General features: G+C 48.2%; 1 protein-coding gene across 1 annotated transcript; it reads left to right on the plus strand.

The window, feature by feature from the left end:
- Positions 1-7: 7 nt before the first annotated feature.
- On the plus strand, positions 8-20,877 carry LOC144121875 (uncharacterized). The gene is made up of 7 exons (XM_077655295.1): positions 8-127; positions 3,412-3,480; positions 10,681-10,740; positions 12,904-12,966; positions 14,195-14,278; positions 16,693-16,746; positions 20,664-20,877. The coding sequence occupies exons 4-7, from the start codon at positions 12,935-12,937 to the stop codon at positions 20,866-20,868; spliced, it is 375 nt and encodes a 124-aa protein (XP_077511421.1). The 5' UTR covers positions 8-127; positions 3,412-3,480; positions 10,681-10,740; positions 12,904-12,934; the 3' UTR covers positions 20,869-20,877.
- The last annotated feature ends 35 nt before the right edge of the window (positions 20,878-20,912 follow it).

Consider the following 20,912-nt stretch of genomic DNA (forward strand, 5'->3'; position numbering starts at 1 on the left):
TATCGGGGCAAGAAAGCCCCATCGCTCCTGCTTCTCGGTCCGGCGCTGGCTCCGCAGCCAAGCCGGGCCAAGAGAGTGGGTCCACCCGGTCGAAGGAAACCAGCAGCCGAGACAAGTCTGACCGAAGGTTCGTGGCCACATTTATTTTTTCTTGCCCAATAAATATCTTGAGGACTGGTGTGCACCTTCGAAGGTGGTTCGTTGTATATGCATATCTGAGCATAGTGTCGGCTGGTGGATCCAGACTGTGCTGACGCGTGCAGCATAACAAAACTTAATTGGGCGTGCTTACACCACGTCGTTAGTCTCGTTCCAATATCTGCGGCATTATATAGGACGGAAAGCCTCGAACAGGATTGTGGTTGACCGAAAAGCCTGAATCAATGCACGCTTATGAGGGGAAGCTCCCGCAACATAATCGCAGATGCATTTAAAACTAAATTTAACGAAGTGAAGAGCAGGCACCAAATGTTTCTTTAAACACGGAAAGCTGTGAAATCGAATAAGGCGATTTTTGCGCCCTTCGAAACCTAAAATTGTGTTGTAGCAGCACCCAGAAGCTGCCGCGGCTCATTAGCTAATACCCGCGCCTGCGCATATGAAAAGTCCGCTCAGGCGGCGTGAATCACTCGTGCATGAAAACGCCAACTGATAAAGCGGATTCCAAGCCAGCTAGGGAAGTGTCGCCGACTGCCGAGTCCGTTATTCCATGCAGCGGCAGAGCTTGGAGCCACGTCAAAACAAAACCAGGGCCGTGACTTGGGTGCCAAGATTTTACTGTTAGCACGCTGCCAATAATCTGAGACATCGCGGGCAAATTAAGAGAGAAATCACCCGCCTTTTTTTGTTTGATAATTTCTTCCCGGGAAAAAACTTGGCTAAATCTGGCTTGGTGGTCGTTTGTGCCGGTATTTCGGCTGATTGAGAACATCGAACCCTACGGGTATGTGGAAAAGAACTCCAGACACAAATCGTTGTCGGGTCTCCACATATATATTTGACGGCACCCGCTCAACCAGACGGGAGCGGGACAGCGTGGCGAGAGCATTTGGTTGAGCAGCCACGAAATAAAATTTTGGCAGGTGTGCTGGGGTGTGCCATCTTCTTCTGCGGCCGACCACGCTACAGGTTCTTCCCAGGAAATCAAAATTTGTTCGTTTGGTTGGAAACGTCGCAAAAGCCGGGTTTCGTTAGATAGAGTTTTAACTCTGTTTCCGCAACTACATGTGGAAGCTGAATAAACTAGTAAGGCATGTTGCTGGGCTAGTGGATTAGCATTTTTTGAAGCTTGGAAAAAAATCTACCTTGGCGCAAATAAATTCACACAGACAAAACAAAAGAGGCGCCTATCCGTTGTCTCCTTGTCTCTTTTGTTTTGTATGTGTGAGTTTATCTGCGCCAAGGTGGATTTTTTCCAAGCTTCAAAAAATGAATAAGCCAGTTTTTTTAGCTGTAGGAGTAGTAAGTGCAAACACTCCTGGAAAAAAAGGAATCAGCTTTATGTCATTCATACCTAAGGAAAACACAGTGAAAAAAGGTGACTAAGGCACTCGGCGGCGATTGCTCGCATTCGATAAAATTACTCTGAAAACATTGATTAGAAGATCGCTGGCGTGCTCTCACTGCACCGGAGTTGAGTTTCAGTCAATAATGCTAACACTTGAAAACGGTTGCGGTTTGTCCTCGCGGAAAACAATAAGCGCACCCAAAAGAACGGCTGAATGCGAACGCTTCAGTAATTCAGAAATGCACTGTTCCGGAAACATAGCCTTTTTGATATCGAAGGCGCACCAATGTTAGAGGCTAAGGACTGCAAATGTGAGCATAAACCACTTCTGCGAGATTTGCTTCAAAAGAAACTCGGTGGTGGGATAATGAAAAGCTTGACAATGCGCCGTTGAGTGCGATTTGCGGACAACTGTTTTTGAATGCGTTACTATGTACAATAGAGAAGTCGGCCGTTGTCAGGAGAGTCCATGGGAGGGGCCATAATAGCTGAGGCTGAGGTAGGAGCAGAGAAACTTTTCAAGCGTCTTTGGCAGAATACATGGTAAACACAGTTCCAGGGCGACCGACATCTAAGAGACTTTGAGGCGGAATGAAGCGCTGTCCTGCTCTGCTGCTTGTCATACTCGCAAGGGTGAAAATCAGTCACGAAACCGTGACTACAGCGGCTATTTCTCTCTGCATCCTTTCACTCCCGCATTCATTCCTTACGCGAAGGCGCGCTTCAGGCGACCAGCGAGGGTGGCAAGAAGGGCAGCTTTCCTCTCTTCAAAAATTGAAAAACCTGTTCGTCCGTTCTTGCGTTAATGAGCCTCGATTGTGTGCAAAGCGAGCTGTTATGATCTTTTCCGTATACACGTTGTGGGCACTGCGAAGCGTCGGGACTCGCAGGTGACGGCGTGAAACACTGAAGCTATTGGCAACCTACACAAAGTTAGCCGTACCGATCGCAGCGCCGATCACAGCGCAGATCACAGCAGACCGAGAGGAGCAAACAATGTTCGGTTGCACCCTTAGTGCGTATCTGCCGCACTTGTTTGCGCTCAGAGGTGTGCGTGTGCGTGCGTGCGTGCGTGCGTGCGTGCGTGCGTGCGTGTGTGTGTGTGTGTGTGTGTGTGTGTGTGTGTGTGTGTGTGTGTGTGTGTGTGTGTGTGTGTGTGTGTGTGTGTGTGTGTGTGTGTGTGTGTGTGTGTGTGTGTGTGTGTGTGTGTGTGTGTGTGTGTGTGTGTGTGTGTGTGTGTGTGTGTGTGTGTGTGTGTGTGTGTGTGTGTGTGTTTAGCACCTTAAATGTACAATTGCATCAGCTCACTGGACAGCGTTGAGAGGGGCTAGGCAAGGAAATATTATGCGCCGAGCACGCGCTTTTAATGATCTATAATTTCGTCTGGCGTTTAAAGGGAGCCAAGCAGCTGATGGCAGCAGGTTTTAGACGCCCAGTGGTACAATTTCAGCACCGGGGGACAGCAGATGGCCTGTATACCTCTGCACGATAGCTGAGCAGGGCTTTCCTTGTGGTTTTGACAGCCGTGTTGTAATTAAGTAGGCGTCACAAGTATGTCCGCTCAAAATTTGTTTCGGCAGACACCATCGCGCGCCGACCAGTGTTGTCGTCTGAAACCGGTGAAGGGAGCAGCGATGGCGAGAGGGAAAGAAGGCCACTGAGTGGGTATGGACGAGCACGCTGCGTTAGCATGTTGTCCGAGGCGATCAGCACACCGGTGGACACCGACGAAGCGTTTTCATTTATTGAGATTGACTTGAGTTTAGGTGCAAATACGCATTGGTGAACAAATTGTTCAAGCATGTGCGCCTGGTTGCCGCCAGTGTCACAGTGTAACCGAGAAACTCTTCAGAACTGATATATGGGGGCAGATGACAAGCGTTTCTCCATCTCTCTTGCTGCAGCACCACGGGCTCTAGGCAGCGTCCCCCTGTACCGGGTTTCAAGAACCCGGATAAGGATTCGAAGTCCAGGTGATCACGTCTATCTGAATATTAACTGTATAAAATGTTTCCATAAAGTTTACTAGGCCAGAGCATCACTGTACAGATAAACCAGGAAGACGGGATTCTTGACAATATAAACAAAGTGAACAAGGGTCGAGGTGGTGCCTCATTCCCCTAGTCAACGTCTCGAGAAGAGATTTGTCTTCGTCTGGACAAGACGAAGGTATATCCTCCTGACGATACGTTGGCTAGAGGGCTGAGGCGCCCCCTCGACCGTTGTTAACACATTTATTTTCATCTAGGCTAATGCTGTTAACAGGACAAGCGCTAACTTCTTTTTGCGTCAAGAACGAAAGCCGTATACAGATGTGGAGGTTTTTCCTTTATTCCTACACACGCTGTGTCAGCTAAAGTGTTAACCATAAATAAAGACAACAGCATCTATGTAGATTCGACTAGTGCAGCTGTTTACGCGGTCATCTTGACAAGGTCCGAACATTTCTAAACGCGCCAGATTTTCAGTCGTAAACATATATTAGGGAACTGTTCTCTCCATCTTACAGCAATTTTTTTTATGTGAGGTTGTAGATCATGTGGAGAAACACCTGATTTCAATTTTTTCTTGAAAGAGACTTTAGCGTGCTTAATTTTTTAAAAAAAATTATTAAAGCCCGCAGTATTTAAAAATTAATCCGTGATTACGCGCCCCCGCACCGGGATGCTAGCAAGCAAGGCGGACCGATTGAAGCAACACAATTGTACAAACCCCCAAAGACGCGGGTTCGATCCCGGCCCCGGCGGTCGAATTTCGATGGAGGCGAAATTTTAGAGGCCCGTGTACTGTGCGACGTCAATGCACGATAAAGAACCTCAGGTGGTCAAATTTCCGGAGCCCTTCACTACGGCGGCCCTCTTAGCCTGAGCTGCTTTGGGACGTTAAACCTCCATGGACCCATAAACCTAAACAATTGCACAAACCTGCAATGAACACGCAGAGACAGTTCTGCGGTTAGGGTACGCGGTCCTTCAGTTTGTTCGTATCACAATGCTGCAGACAGAGGGGTGAACGTTGGACGGCACGATATATTGCCTCGAATTCTGGTATTAATTGTCTGTTCACGCTCAAAGCCAACGGAACGCGGATTTATCTCTTTGTGACGTGATATGCAACCACACTTATCTCGAATGATCGCAGCCACGCTCAACTGCTTGCGCTTTGTTCCAGTATGTTGAAGTTGCCGTTTCGCCTTTTCCCGATGATTCGTTGCCAGCTCTGAATTGAGAGCGGTCGAGAGCGACAAGCATTATGTTCGACGTCTGCCGAGCATGCTTGTTTCTGTCGCCGCCGCCGAGTCGTATAATAATTTGTGCGCGCAAGACCGGCCAACAAACAGCTTTTTTTAATTTTTCGCTTTCTCCTTGACTTCCGGTCCGCCGTTACCACTACGTGACATCTGGTGGAAAAGCTGACCTGCAGTTCTGCTTAGCCCGCCAAGATGGACCCTGGTGCCCTGTCAATGTGCGCTGTGCTTCGCCAGCCTCGTGAGCCCCCGATGTTCCATGGACAACCACACGTAGATGTAGAGGACTCGCTGGAGGTGTTAGACAGTGTGGCTGCGCTGAACGCTTGGGATAGCGAAGCAAAACTTCGGAATGTTTTTTTTTTTGCATTAGACGGCGCAGCAAGAACGTGGTTTGGAAACGAAAAGCTTTCCCTCACGACCTAGGAGACCTTCAAGAAACAGCTACTATTGACGCTCAGGAGCGTCGTCCGGAAAGAAAGAGCGGATGTTCTGCTCCAGTCACGAATTCAACATCCAAATGAGGCCGTGACTGCGAATGTTGAAGAAATAAAACTTCTTTTTTCACTCGCAGGTCCCATCACGAGCGAAGAAGGTGGGTTTGCTAATGTAGGTTGTTAAGGAGGCTTCTTTCATAGGTATGGTCCTCAGTTCACCGAGGACCATCACAGAATTCAAGACAGAAGAGGCCACCATCGAGAGGATCCTAGATGCCAGAGCTCGGCAATGCAACTGGCAGCTACACATCTATGGCAGCTACCCCAATATAGTGTCAGCGACCAGTGGGAACTTACAGGAAGTCATCCGCGAGGTTGTGCAGGAGGAGCTTCGCCGACTTCTACCTTCCTCACCCCATGCTGCTTTACTAACGAACCTCGTTCGTGAAGTCTATAAGGCCTTGGGCGTCCCTAAGGCAAGAACCTCGACCGCACTGCCACATGCCATGACTTGTGCCGGCACGGTACGTAGCCAAAGACTTCCGGCCAGCCTGCGCCAGGGGCCCTACGTTCTTCCCGAATGACAACAGTAACCCGCCTGTCCATGTTCCTGCAAGCTTCGTCAAGCAAATAAAAACACCGGAGAACCCCAACCAGCGTCACCCACTCTGCTTTCACTGCGGTCGGCCCGACCGTATCCTCCGGCACTGTCCATACAAGCAAATAGGGCTTCGTGGCTTTTCTTTTGACACTCAACGACCACGCCTCGACCAAAGACTTCGAGAGATAGACAACTGCTTCCGTCGAGAGGAATACGTGCCAAGCTGTTGGCCCCGCTCACAGTAGCCACCAATCGCACGCTTCGTATGCCAAGCCGCAGCCACGCAGAGGCCATCCGCAGATCCCCCAGACCTCGTAGAAGAAACTAAAGACAGTAACCTTTGGAATGAAGTTGCTCACGAGCGAAGCGTTGAATATCCTCCACCGACAGCGCACGAAGACGCCGTCCTCAATACGCCGACACCGCATACAACGACCACCTCAACCACAACGAGACCCGTCTTCTGATTGATACTGCCACCGAGCGAATTCACGACATACCCTAGCTACGTTCACAGCACCCGAAGAAACTAAGACCAGAAATCAAGACCAACCTTTAGTGCGTGGACACGAAGCACCGACCTTGAAGTGGCTGTCGACGGTCGCGCGGTAATTGTGTTAGTGAACGCAAGAACGTACTGCTCTGTCATCAGTGGCACCGTTTGCAGCTCAGCTTAAGGACGGGACGACCACTTGGAATGGCCTAAAAATCCGCACCGCCGAAGGCCACCTTGTTGCGTCGTCAAGAAACTGCACCGCAAGGCTAACAGTCAGCGCATATACTTATACCCTGTAACTTTAATAATCCGGCAACAGTGTTCCTGAGCCGTCATCTTACGCATTATTAGGAATTGACGCCAGCTGGTATTACGATTGGCGCCAGCAGGTCTCGAGGATTGCCACCAAGACAGAATCGCTCGCCAGGTGTCTGCGGGGTGCATTTACTGCGCTCGCCCGGTAGTTGCTGCGTAGGACAAGCGGGGAGCAGGGTTCTCCGAAAATCCGTTTAAGGAGTCGCTGTCGCCGGCAACGAAGTGGTTCCGGCTGTCTTCCGATTCTCCCCGACGCCTCCACTGACCCGACTACTCCTGGGTTCACGGGCACAGCACCAGCGTGGGAACGGATTGCCACAGTGGCTCATCTGCAGGCTTCGCCGGCCATCGCTGGCAGAACCACTGGGGAATTTCTCCCGACGGGACGCTCCGGATTTGCGCCTCGGCTTCTTCGAAGTTCACCGATCGGCGGAGAGCGGGCCGAACACCTGACGTCTCCTGCCAGCTCGGCGGGGTCCTAGCCGCATACCCCTCTCCCTCGGGCTCAACTTATGCCAGCGGCGTGTCCATGTGTGCGGAGGTGTCTGTGTGTGATAGTGAAAGTTTTGTCCACACCCACCACGGCGAGGGCGTCCCTTACCTGGGGAATTTAGGGAAGACGCAGTCTATAAAACTGGTCTGTAGATGCAGTTGAAGCAGCTTACTTCGGAACTCAAAACCTTGTGATTATGTAAAATAAACCAAGTCTTCTTTCTCCACTAACGAACCCTTCACTCAGCGGCACTCCTGTCCAGGTCGGAGCGGGCGTCATCTTGACCGAGGTTGTGTCGAGAAAGGACTCCGATCCCCACCTTCAACAGCATATACTTTTTGACTGAGATTCGTTCGGTCATCGACCTTCAAGCCAAATTCATCACTTTTCGACAGAGGAAGCCCTACCTTCGAAGACAGCACTGGAGTATCCCGTCAGCTTGAGTGTGCTCGATGAAGAAGTGAGCGTTCCACTCCGGTCATGCGTCATCGTGCCGGTGGGTGCTAGGATTTCCGAAAACATCCAGGGCATCATCGAGGGAAACACGCAGTTGCTCTTAGATCGAGAACAGGCCATCACTCGAGGCATCTCCCATTTTCGAAGTGGATGAGCTGATGTGCTGGTGTCATACTTCAGCGAATAATACTGATACCTCGACAGAGGAACGACAGTAGCCTTCTTAGACGAACTATCCGAGGTTCGAGACCACACAGCATGCTTTGACCGATCCGCAGAAGATTTGCCTAACCAATCGAACTCGCCTACCTTTGGCATCAACACAGCTCTACTACAGAGCCGGCAGCAGCAAATCAGCGCTCTTCTTCAAAGTTACAGCGAGTGTTACGTCGTCATCGAAGGTGCAACAAACGCCCATTGCCGAACATCGCAGTGTAATCGACAAACACGCCCTATCTCCCCGTAAAACACCGAATCATCCGGAACCAAGTGGAAGAAATGCTTACTGATAACGTCATCCAGCCATCGAAAGAAAGAAACCTGGGTTGGGTTACGACCTGGGTCGCAAACCAACCCAAGACGCCCAAGTTCCACCGACGGCAACACCATCAATAGCACCTGCCTTGTTCCACTAGCACCAATAGCACCAATGTTCCAATAGCACCTGCCTTGTTCCACTCACCTGCTTACTTCGGTGGCTCACTTGCCAAGGTGTAGCCAATCATAACCAGGCGGGAACCTGGGGTGCTAATCAGGTGGCACCACCCCTAACCGCACCGAGCTAAACGGAATGAGCAACAGCGGTTAGGAGGAGCACGTGATTCGTATGATGCTTGCACATCGGCTAAACGAAAGAAGTTGGGGTGGTTCCTTGCTTCTAGTGGGTGATATTAACAAAGACATCCACAAGCATCCCAACTTTGTCAAGGCGTTTGAAGACCACTTTAGCCTAAGACTGGCTAATAACAGTGGCATGCTTACGACGCAGGAGGGGGGGGGGGGGGACATGCATAGACTTAAATCTACAACAAAACCGTGGTGTCCGGCATCAATGCCCTCTCCAACTACTTTACGGACCACAAGACTGTGCTTATAACCTTAGATGAAAACGGATGCACCGAACACAGAGCACATTTCTGAGCACAGTGTCCAATATTTGTCCAAATACCCCCTTATATTTCTCCAAATACCCCAAAACAAAGCCTTTTGCGCCACGGCGCCTCAGAAGTCTCATCATGGAGAGGGGACGGACGGGCTTATCCAAGCCATTTTGTACAGCCACACAAGCCACCGACGAACTACTGCGTATCATCCGCATACCAACGGACTTACGAAGCGTCCGAACAAAACTATCACTGACATGCTCGCTATGCATGTGGACAGTGAACAGAAGACCTAGGATGACATACCCGCTTACGTCAGTGTTGCGTACAACACCGCTGTGCGGGAAACCCCTCAGATGACACCGTTTAGGCTCGTCCACGGCAGGGAAGCAACTACCACGCTTGGCGCCATGCTCCCAAACATAACCGAAGAAGAGAACATAAACATCACTGCCTATCTTCACTACGCAGAAGACGCGCTATGGCTTTCCCAGCTACGGGCAAGGACCACCAGAGCACCGACGCCCAACGCTACAATCTACGCCGACGCCACGCGGAACACAAGCCCGTTGAGCGTTTCTGAGTGTGGATGCCCATTGTGCGCGTCGCACTGGGAGAAAAACTACTGCACCGCTATGTCGGCCCGTACAAGGCTATTCGGTTACTAAGTGAACTAATCTATGAAGGAATGGCAGCATCCCAGCGACGCCGTTCAACACCAGAAGTTATCCATGTCGTCCGTAAAATACCGTATTACGAGCGCTAAAGGACACGGCGTTAATTCTTCTCATGTTTATTTTGTACTGTCCGCCTTAACTTTTTTTTTCTGCGGGGGCTCGGGTATTCTTAAGCTCCTGGTTGACGCTTTTTCGAGCGGTAATGCCGCGAATCTTTGCATTGCTTGCTTGTTCACGCTCAAAGCCGCCGGCAGGCTATTTTATCAGTTTGTGTGTGATGATATATACGATTAGACTTATCTCGAATGTTCGCAGCCACGCGCAGGTGCTTCCACTTTGTTCTCTTTTGTTGTAGTTACATTGGTGCCTCATCTTGATAGTTCCTTGCCAGCTTTAAATTGAGCGCGGCCGAGAGTGGCAGGCATTCTGTTCGACGACCGCCCAGCACGCTTACTGATCGCCGCCACCGCGTCATTCAGTTGTTTGTGGGCGCCGGTCTGTCCAATAAACAATTTCTTTTGGAAGCCCTTCTCGCTGTCTTCTTGCGTGCCGGGCTGCCGTCACCGCTACGTGACAATATTTGCCATGATCGCGGCCGTGCTGCAGCATTATGAATTTAACAAAACTAAGAGCCGACGCATAAGCCAACGGTTTAATCATCCAATATCTGTAGGAACCAAATACAGCGTTGAGATAACCCTTCACTGTTAGTATCCTGGTCACTCGGGTTCCCTCAAGTTGGAAACATATGTTGGCGAACGGGTATGTTGTAGAATTCTCCTGCTGAGGTTGCTCCTCAGTCTAGATTAGGAAGAAGAGGTAACACAAAACAGTGGCTCCGTACAAAATGTGACAACGAAGCGGTTACGAATTCCGAACGCTGACGCAAGTCTTCTGAACGTGGGGAAAATATTGCATCAAGATTAAATGGGCTTATTTCAAAAGTACTAGCTTGTGGGAAACCTGATCGAATGTTTCCGAAAATCTTGAAAAATGCAGTTTTTAAGGGAGCGGTGGTCGAGGATTGGAACGGCACATTAGATGGATTTCCTGATTTATAGCGTGGAACTACATTTGTTACTTTCAAGCGAGTAGGAATTTCACCGATATTAATCTTAGTGCATTAACTGTTCTTGCGGTTAAACAGAGCCCCGCTATCGTGTTTTTTTACCAACCACAATCATAGGCTCTGACCGAACAGCGCTACACGATGTGCCTTAAATCGTCTACTCTCGCCCGATGCATTTCCGTCCAATTTTATTAATGTTTTCCCGGCTCAAGCGCCATGGCTGCATAGCTAAATATAACCTGAAGTTCTGTAAGATAACGCCGCTTTTTTTTCGAGCAGTTCCGGCGCCGGGACGCTGCCAGGAGGCCTCAGGAAGCAATCGACGGGATCCAAATCAAGGTGACGCTGGAAATCCCTGGCTTTTAGAGGAAGCCTCTACGGCCCTTTAAGGCGTTTTAAGCGATAGATTAAGCAGCTCGTCGGCTCACTAAGTTGAGATGCACCGTAACGCTTGGTCTGGCAAAACCTACAGTTGCACCTGAGTTCCCCGCTAAATTTAGCGGACGTGCTGGTGCTTTGTAGCGATGGCTTAGGAGCTCGTCGGCTCGCCGGAGAAAGAGAAAGAGCTTTATTTGTCACAGGTGACGGGAATAAGGGCAGGTGGGTCCTGTGTGGCCCCCAGGGGGGGGGGGGGGCGATGTCCTGGGCCCACGAAATGAGTGCAAGTTGAGTGGTCTTTCCAGAAATAGGTTAGAGCGCCGAAAAGGACAACACACAGCAAGTGAGACGAGACAGGCACAACTTTCAACTGTTTATTCACCGCAAATGCGAATGAATACAAGGACAACAATGAAGATCGGTAGCAAGAACCACACATGCGCGTGTGGGTTTTACAAAAAAGTGGATAAAGATAGGTGAGGCACACCGGTATCTCACCCCCGTGTATCTAAAAAGCAGTATCATTCTTATAAATGGTGATGGATGGGGCACTAACACAATCATTACAGTTGCTTTTAATATAGAAAGCCTCGAACAGTTTACAGGCTGTCTGGTCCTTACTTCTGTTTAAAACCTTCGTTTGTTTCAGCATTTCTGCACACTTAATCTTTCTTGCGTCTCCGCTGGCTTTACAATGATGCGGCAAATCTGAACCAGTACCATTTTGTAAATCCCGATTATGTTCTGCTCATCGGTCGTTAATACAGCGGCCGGTTTGTCCAATGTATTTCTTTCCGCACGTGAAGGAATCTGACAGACGACTGAGTGGCCTTGTCTAGCTTGTTTAGGAGTTGGTCCTAGCTTTCCGCAAAGGCTCGCCAAGATGACGTGCGCAGCAACTAGGCTATACTGTAACACTTGGGAAGTCTACACGCGTGCTGCGACGACGCGGGAGTCGGCGTCCTTGAGCCAGATCGGCGCCATTGATGGCAAGCTAAAGTTTCTTGTGGCTCGGAGAGGTAGTGGTAGTAGTTAGCAGCCCAGTGAGGGTGCTCGTCTTCAACGAAACCTGTCTTTGCGACATCGCGAAAGAGAGGCATTGATTTCTTTTTGCCCTACATCAGGTGTTGGTCACCACAAGAAATTTTTAGCAACTACTTACGCTCTATGCATTTGAGGGAACTGTAAATCAAGTGTGTTTTTAACACAAATCTTTTTGGCCACCATGTTTTTCCAGAGGCCAGCTAGGTGCTAGAAGATGTTGGCTTGAAGTCACGTTTAGTGTTAGGAAATTAATACTTTTAGTCGAGATTCTTTTCACGCTTATGTTTTCAGATTATTTTAATTTTATTTGAATCGTATGTCGCATGTCGTTCGTTCTTTGTGGCTTACGTTTGGAGTAAGCATGCCATGTTGTAACATCCATTTGAAGGAATTCCCTCGAGTGACGTAGTTACCTTGGAAATAAAATATGCGGAATCTGCTGTGGTGCTACGCTGGATGCCGTATGAAGACCAGCGCCTAAAAGAGGTAGCAGTGGCGAGGAGAAAGGGTGCTAGGGGAGTAGATTGTTGGCTACAACTAGAAGGCTTCTTTTTGTTTGGTGGCCGTTTCGTAATTTCGATGAATTCTGTTTGGGGAGCATTCGAACTCTACGTTGTTTTAAGGTCGTTACTTTGAGGAAACGCTTAGCATAATGACTTTAGGATCCTGCATAGCTCGAAAGCTGCACCGAAAACTGCACTGCTTGCGTTAATGACGTCTACGAACATGAAAAAAACCTACATGTTTTTGTATGTGTGGCGGAATGTGGCCTAAAGTTTATTGCATTTAGAAGACAAGAGTGGCGTGGCAGCCATTTAGACACTCATACAAAGTTTATTTCATGGATATTTATGCTCAAATGATAAAATGTGCGAAGAGGCACAATTTCATTTTTTGGTCGTATGTGCGAAGGGACGTCTATATCGAGAGCAAAGATTTGATGCTGTGAGCTTTGTTTATTGTTACGTAGCTACAGTTCTGGTTTTTTTTTTTGATCCCATGATTTCCTTTTCACATCTGGGAATGAAAGTTTAGGACAGAGTCATTGAAGGCAGAGTCACTGAAGGTGCCCACTTGCAGTGATAAAGAAGCCGAAGTTTTCCCTGCTGGCATGAAGGAGAAGACCAGCAGTTCCAAGTCAAGGTGGGTGAAACTGCAAGTTGTGCGCAGTTATGACACTTTTCGGCATGTTTTCGTCTTAATTTGTAGTAGAATAACAAACAGTTGCCAGCACCCGCGATGGAACCGAATAATTTCCAAGCTGCGCCTGCTGAGTGCTGAGCTTCCCTTAGTGCACATTTTCCTGTTGAGTTCTCAGCTCACTTCCTTTTTTCTTCTTTAGCAGCTTGTTGGTTTGTTATAAATTTCTTTCCTTCATAATTTCTTAGCAACTGGAGTTGCTTAACAACGTATATAAGGAAGTTTTGCAGCTTTGTGTTCTCCGGGCCGTCTCGAAGCCTGTACGCATGATCAAGCGCTAGGCAGCGGCTTTCACAATTCTTTCTTCGCATTCGCTAGCTAGTCCGTATTGTAAGCCTTAATCCGTTGTTCGCATCGTATACACCCTCGTAGTACGAGCTAGCTGTTATGCAACAGAGCTTATTTTCTGAAAAATAAGCAAGAAAAAACAGTGTAATAATCTAGGTCACTGTCTGGTGGTGTGGTAACGCTTAGTCCTGCTGCAAAAGGCTTAAATGAGATTTTAGATGTCTACGTAATAGACGCTTCAGGCATATCGATGTAACTTGGTTGTTACGGAACGGTTCACTTTGTTTGTATAGTATAGCTTTTATGGGAGAGTCTATACAATTCTGTTGTGCGCATGTGTCGAAGGTTGCATAAGTATGAGTTAAGAAAGCACAAGTTATCAGCAACGCTTCGGGGTATTTCCACTAGGATGTGCATTCTAACAGGTGCATATACGGTCTCTTGGCAGAACGAACTGAAATTTAGCCTCCATTGTAAAAAACATTAGAATAGTGATTATGTTAACCTTGCACGCATCAAAACGTAGGACAGGACCTTGATTAATACGCATTTGGTGGCGCTCTGTCGCAAGGAATAACCACCCTTCTTGGCACACTAGAGAAAGAGGTCTGTACTCAAGCTTGCTACTTCTCCTTTTTTATTTTAGTTTTGTTCAAATGAACTCCATTTGGTTAGCGGGTGCGAATAGGTTTCTATTGAACAATAAAAATATTTCCGCCGCATCCCCGCCGATATGCGTACATGCTGTGTCTGCTTTCTTGTTTCACGAGATGTCGAACAATAAACGGTGCTCACCGCTTTCTGTCGAGTGTGGACTGTTTTACTTCTGTGCAATTATGCATGATCCATTGGTTGTATGCTCTGGTTTTGCCCATGTTCACAGTGGGCAGCGCAGTGGCGGCAGTTCACGCCAGGAGGGTCCACCTTCCTTTCCGATCATCGGCGACAGCCCCCGTGCGGCCGGACGGTGAGTGCGAACTGTCCCTCAACGCTCAACGTCCCATCACGTACACCCAAGGATGCAAGTACTACGATTATGGCGGATGACACTGCACAAAGCACGACGATATCAATGTCGCTCACTATGTCTGCCGCAACACCTTTCAAACTGAGTTCGCACTTCTGAATATTATTATTATTGTTTTAAAATTTGCTGGGCGCTTGTCATGTCGCCAATTCAATGACCTAATGTTTGCCCACCAGAGCCAGTGTTACCAGCCAAAGCTAATACGCTTTGGTGCGGACTTGAAGTGCCGTGATGAAGGCTAAGGATTTATTTCTGAATTAGAAGCGTTAACCGAAGACAATTGAGGTTGAACGGCGGCCTAGATATTTAAACGGCCAACAAAAATGCCATCAAAGTACTGTCAACGCCGTACTGAAACGCGTTTTAGCACATCAATGTGACTTTCATTGAAGGAGGTTCGGTGATTTGGTTCTGACACTTTCTGTCGGGTTCCCACTACGTACACGGAATCCGAATATGTGACAGTGTTACGATGCTCGATCACCTGAAAGACCTCGGACATCGCGTTGGCTGTCTGACGAGGAATGCATGGCGACTTCACCGGATGCATTGCAATTAACGCCGCGTTTAGTTGTAATTGTTTCATCCAAATCGAACGGTTGCGCAGTAGTTATAGTACCTGCTTCAAGGAGCCGTGTGCGCTAAGAACACGAGTGGGCATGCTCGTTGCCACGATCATCCTACTGCGACCTTGACTTTGACAGTGTGACCTTAATTCTACATTTCCTTCAGTGTTTTTTTTTTAGTAAAATAAGAGGCTGCATAATCGAGACACGCTTTTAAAGATTTTGTTGCTAGTGATGCCATTTTACTTTTTGTTAAAGTGTCTTTTTTTAATTGCGCAAATGTTCCTTCGGCACAAGAGAGTCATATATAAAAATTCACCCCTGTGTCGGCTATAAATGCCAAAAGACTCTGTGTTTGGGCCCATGAATATAAATTCGTGTGTCTGGGGGTCGGCTTTGGTGGTAACCCTGACTGCCGAAATGTCGCTTGCGTGCCACCCAAAGTCCGGGGCAAAGTGGATTAAAATTATTGATTTGTTACACGTACTTTTATTAAATACTTAGGCATCACAACTGAAAGCGATGCGCATCCGTGCATTCGTTTCCTGAAGCTGGAATTCAGAATGTCTGGAATTCAGCCGCTTTTTTTCGTTTTCTTGCTGTCTCACTTTCTTGACAGAAAGGTCTTCAGTGTAGTCGTTTGGGTTCACCGCGATGTAAGATTACTTGTGACGTCGTTCATGATGTAAATAAGAAATTCTGGTCGTCTAGTTTTTAGCAATTCTCTTTGTGATCGAAGCAACCAGCTTGACAGGTGAGAATACTTACTTAAATGCATGGAGAGCTTGTTAACGGCAATTAAGTCAGCGTGACAAAAGGAAAAAAAAATACAGCGGTTAACGTCGCGTAAGACAAGTGCCAATAAGGCGTTCTACAGACAAATTATAAGCTGCGGGCATCAGCCTTGATGTCCGTTTTTCTTTTACATAGAGCTGATTGTGAGCACGTAGCAATGACCTTGAACCGTCTTTTGTCCTCCCATGATCACCGAAGTTGAGCGCGTGCACGAAATGAAATCGGCTAGTCCTCTGCGGAGCTTTTCAGGGCAGTCCGTTGGACGAACTCAGTGACTTCGGACATGCACTGTGAGACGTGAAAGGATCAGAGCGAAATTTTGTACCGCAAGATTTGCAGAAATGAATTTTCGCGTTTCCTGCGCAATTTTATTTCGCAATGACGCTTCTATTTTTCTATTTTTCTCGAGTATGCTACGCTTTCAGTTACCATTCTCGGCATTTTGAGTCAAACATACCAAGATGAAACTGAAAATGGCACTGAAGAAGAAACTGAAGTTAATTTCTTCCGCAAAGGTATAGAAGAAAAAGTTACCACGGCCCACGCTGAATTAAAACTGACACCGGAGTGATGTCAGTGCTTGGTCCGCTGGCGCGTTGGGACACTGGGTCGTCACCGAACCGTTGAAAGCAGCGTTCTAACAGTTAGGGAGTTCCAACTTCACGAACACTCTATACACAAATACATCTATATGGGAGTAAAAAGGGATTACGCTCTCTTCTAGCTTACTCCCTTTTATGAAAACGAGTGTAGCAGAGGACAGCTCAATCTCTTTTTACACTTTTCTATTCAGAGTGTAACGTTCCATAAAGCAGTTGACGATTGGAGGACAAGCGCTGTGGGCCAACCTGCTAAAGGCATATGGAAAGCCCGTGCGCTCTATCATGTGCTCACGTATCGTGTCATCGCAATCGTGATCACATCTCTGAAATCTTCGCAGCGACGACGGTTACGATGACCGGTATAACACCTGGGCCATAATTTTCGATGCAGGGGCGCACCGCCGCCTCCTGGAGTGAAGGAAAAGTCGGCCTCTTCCAAGCAAAGGTATGCGCGGTCACGGAGCGAGAAATCAGCCTCGATAAAGGGTCGACTTCGCGTTGTCTCGAAATTAAGGAGGTACCCCTTGCGCACCTTCGGTTGTTCAGCATATTTGACTGAGAAGTGTGCAGAGCCTTACCACAGACGCTATTACCTGCAGTCAGTATGCTTATGTTACGCTTGCTTATACTTAATTGGGTAGACTTCCGGGCATCGAAGTGCAATATCGACCGGAAAACGCCGGGCGCAGAACGGTTTCGATGAATTCATAGCAAACGACTGCAGCTCAGTAATCATGCTCGCTTTCCTAAGGCCGCGAAGATTAACTTCCAAACAAAACAAAAATCTTTCCGACAAGTGTCAGGATGACCCTCTGGGGCGCCTTGCTCATTTTGCGGTAATGTACACGTTGTTAATAGCAGGCCGGATGCTGGCTGGACTTTGCACCGGTGGTGTTTGTTGGCATCGCCGTATGAAGCTGCGGCGACTACGGTAGCATTGTGCACAATTTCTCAGACTATATCACAGGTGACCGCTCGTAAGTTATCACCATCGGTAGCCATTGAATCGCGGTGACTTGCTGAGAGCACTTGGAGTAGTCTTTCGAATTGGTAGGCTCGCGTCTGCAGGGTGCTCTCGATAGCTGCCGCTTCGGCGGCGAATACAGTCTCAGTAGGTGGTGTGCTGCGTATCAAATGGCGCCTTTTGCTTCTCGCTTGAGGGCTACTTTTTATCTGCCGTGTAACAATCAATGCCCCAGAAACCACCTATTTCTGCCACCTATAGTCGTGGACAAAAGTTTGCGGGATGCGAATTTGCAGAAAAAAATTGGCGGTGGTTTAGCTCTGGTTAAAGCTGGAGTGACGCAATATCTACAGCTGGCCGAGTGTAAATTGCTCAGTTGAATCGCTAAGTCAGACTTTCGCCGCTCCGTTTCGCTGGGCGTTCCTCCCTCATCTTCGTCCCACTTGACACGGCGCATGCGCACAGCTGTGGCAGCTCGGTTTCGCCGGCAGCAGCAGCTGCTCCGCACCACGTGATTAGCCACGGCGCCGCGCCGCCTGAAGTTGCTCCACACCACGTGACCAACCACGTGACAGCGTGGCGGCGTAGCCACGCTGAAGGCTCGAAGTGATGCCCTAATGTAGCTATCGCTACAAAATTATTTTAGCGTAGCCTCGCTAGCCAGTAAGATAGTATTCTGCTAGCAGATGGAGAACGCATGTTCCCCCATGCTTTCATGCATTTCATTGACCTCATACGCCTGACCTGGCCACAATTTTTTTTTTTGCGCGAATACCCATCCCGCAAACTTTTGTTCATGACTGTACATGCTGAACATTTTGTTTCAGCCTCGGAGCATAAACTATAGGAGTAGTTCAGCTCTTCGCTCACATATAATGTCCGTAAATGTGTCCAAGCGCTGTATTTTAAATGTGATGTCGACAGAGAAATATTCTGGTTAGCTTACATTTCATAGCCAAGCCATCTTTCACCAGGAATGTCCATCTCGGTTTATGAACTTCGGAACATAGAACAGCCTTTACATCTGTCCAGTTCTCCTGGATTATTGCCAGAGGACCCATTGAAGGCAGCAAATTTCCTGCGCTGAAGGAAGGTGATCGGACTGGGATCGGATATAGAGTGACGGTCGATGTCGCAGTGTCCTTGGGAATCGAGTACGTAGGTGTCCGGGGTCACGGGGAAGCTAGTGGAGACGCAGGCTGTGCAGAGGCTTCTCAATGGTATGGTCGGCTTCGGTGGCTTTTCTGGTGTGGCTTTCTTATGCGCGATTTTAGCAACCGCGCTTGCTGCAGTGTATGGCGCGCACTTTCGAAAGATGTCATGCTGTGCATGGTGAGAACACGGAGACAAAAGTTTGCGTATGGCTGTGACCTGCTTATTCAGGCTTTATTTAAAGAAAGGGGGGGGGGGGGTCAGAAAGAGTTTGAATCGCTGAAAGGAAAATGTAATGCGCCGGCTGTACCGACAAGTGCACTCTCGAAGATCGCAATGACGGAACTTGTTGGACGCTCGCTATTTAAACGAAACTTGGAACATGGATGATTTTGTTTGTATATAATTGTAAAACTATCGTACAGCAGAGAGTCACCCGTAAGTTATTACGAATTTCAAATAGAATGTAGCGATGCGAAAACTGCCGTACGAGAAGTATTTCTTTTTGTCTGACAAATAAAAGGATGACGATGCGACGAACTGGCTTCAAAGAAGAAGGCAGGCATTAAAAAAAGATAACAGATCTTGCGGCAATAATAAAGCTGGCTGGAAACGTCTCAGTGCAATGGGCAAGCACAAATATTTGAGAGAAAGAAAAGTGCAGAACTAAGTGTGAGATCATAAATGAGATAAAAGGCAGAATCAACGAACATGCCCTTTTTGTACCTTTCACTTCACGTACGGCTATAGATTCTCAGAGTTCCCAGAAGTAACAAGAAACTAAAGAATACGCGAAACGACTAGAATTCAAGAACCAGAGAGTAAGTGGCACTTATGTGAGCAGAGGCTTGTAAGTCAGCACTTCTGCGCTATACGGCTGCGCATTACACGCTGAAAATTGTCAACGAAGACAAAGAAATACGAGTTTTCTTCAATGAGGAAGCACTGCGCTATGCAGGATTCACAATCTGCAACATTGTCGGACCAAAAGTTTGAAAATTTGAAAATTGTAACATTCTGCCATGGAAATATTGAATTCTTCTGATGTGTAGCGAAATTTTTACCTTAAAATGTTTACATCGATCGCATGGAACACTTAAGACTGCCATAGAAATCCAACGGGGAACGCCTGTGACGATAGCAAAAACTTTAATAGAAAAATATGCAAGACTGCCGTCGGGTGATCTGTGAATATATTGATTGTTATAGTGAAATCTTACATTATATGAAAAAAATTGCGTCCATCAAAGGTTTCCTGTTCAAAAATATTTTTTTTTCAGAATTGTTGTGTATGCATAGCAGGCAGAACCTGAAAAAGAATATTAAGATCAAAAAAGGCCTTTTGATCAAATAACTGCTGCAGTTAGCACCCGGAATCTCGAGGAAAACTGATTTTCAGGAGTTCCACTGCCTAATTTTTTCACAGCCTTGTTCAAAATTACGTTCGCAAACAAAAAATCCGGTGGCTTAGCTCCGGTTAAATCTGGAGTGACGCGATAGCTACAGCTGACCGAGTGGAACTTGGTCACTTGACCAACCACGTGACGAACCACGTGATCAGCCACGGCGCCGCGCCGCCGGCAGCTGCTCTGCACCACGTGACCAACCACGTGACAGCGTGGCGGCGCCGCCACCACCACGGCGCCGCCATGCTGAAGGCTCGAAATGCTACCGTAATGTAGCTGTCGCTACAAAATTTACACAGATTGCTATGTGATGAACTTCCTTAGGGGTGCCGTGTTGTGCAAGCCGCTGTCGAAAATTTCATAACAGAGTATGAAACGCAGACGCGCCCAAGAAAGGGAACAGTGGTAGCCTTGTAGTAGCTTGACCATCGGCCTCGTATGTGGGAGGCGCAGTGTTCGATCCTCCAGTGCCGCCGTGTACGCAGTGGTGTTAAAATGGGCTCAAAATTTCCTGCCTTGGGTGAAATGATTGAAAAAAAATTGGCGGTGGTTTAGCTCTGGTTAAACCTGGAGTGATGCGATAGCTACAGCTGGCCGAGTGGAAGTTGGTCACCAGACGAACCAGGTAATCAGCCACGGCGCCGCGCCGCCGGCAGCTGCTCCGCACCACGTGACCAACCACGTGACAGAGCGGCGGCGCATCCACAGTGTGGCGGCGCCGCCACGCTGAAGGCTCGAAATGCTACCGTAATGTAGCTATCGCTACAAAAAAAACACTCTGTTTCCAATGACATGTTTATATAAGTTTCGTGCGCTTAATTCCACTATTTTTCGACGCAGCGGCAGCTCAAGCGGCACCGCTGGCGGGACCGGGACTGGAGCTCAAGACGCTTCAGGCTCTGTGAGGGGGACGGGACCGCGCATAGTCCCCGAGTCAGAGGCTGACGTAGCACAGCCGCCGTTCATGGCCGCTGCAGATGAAGCCGAAGTCGTGCCGCAAGGAATGGAGGAAAACCAAGCTATGGCGCCCGGAGTAGCTGCGTGAGCTGCATCTGTCTAGCGTGATGCTGCGTTGGTTTCTCCAATCGG

The sequence above is a fragment of the Amblyomma americanum genome, chromosome 2 (assembly GCF_052857255.1).
Source record: "Amblyomma americanum isolate KBUSLIRL-KWMA chromosome 2, ASM5285725v1, whole genome shotgun sequence".
Lineage (NCBI taxonomy): Eukaryota > Metazoa > Arthropoda > Arachnida > Ixodida > Ixodidae > Amblyomma > Amblyomma americanum.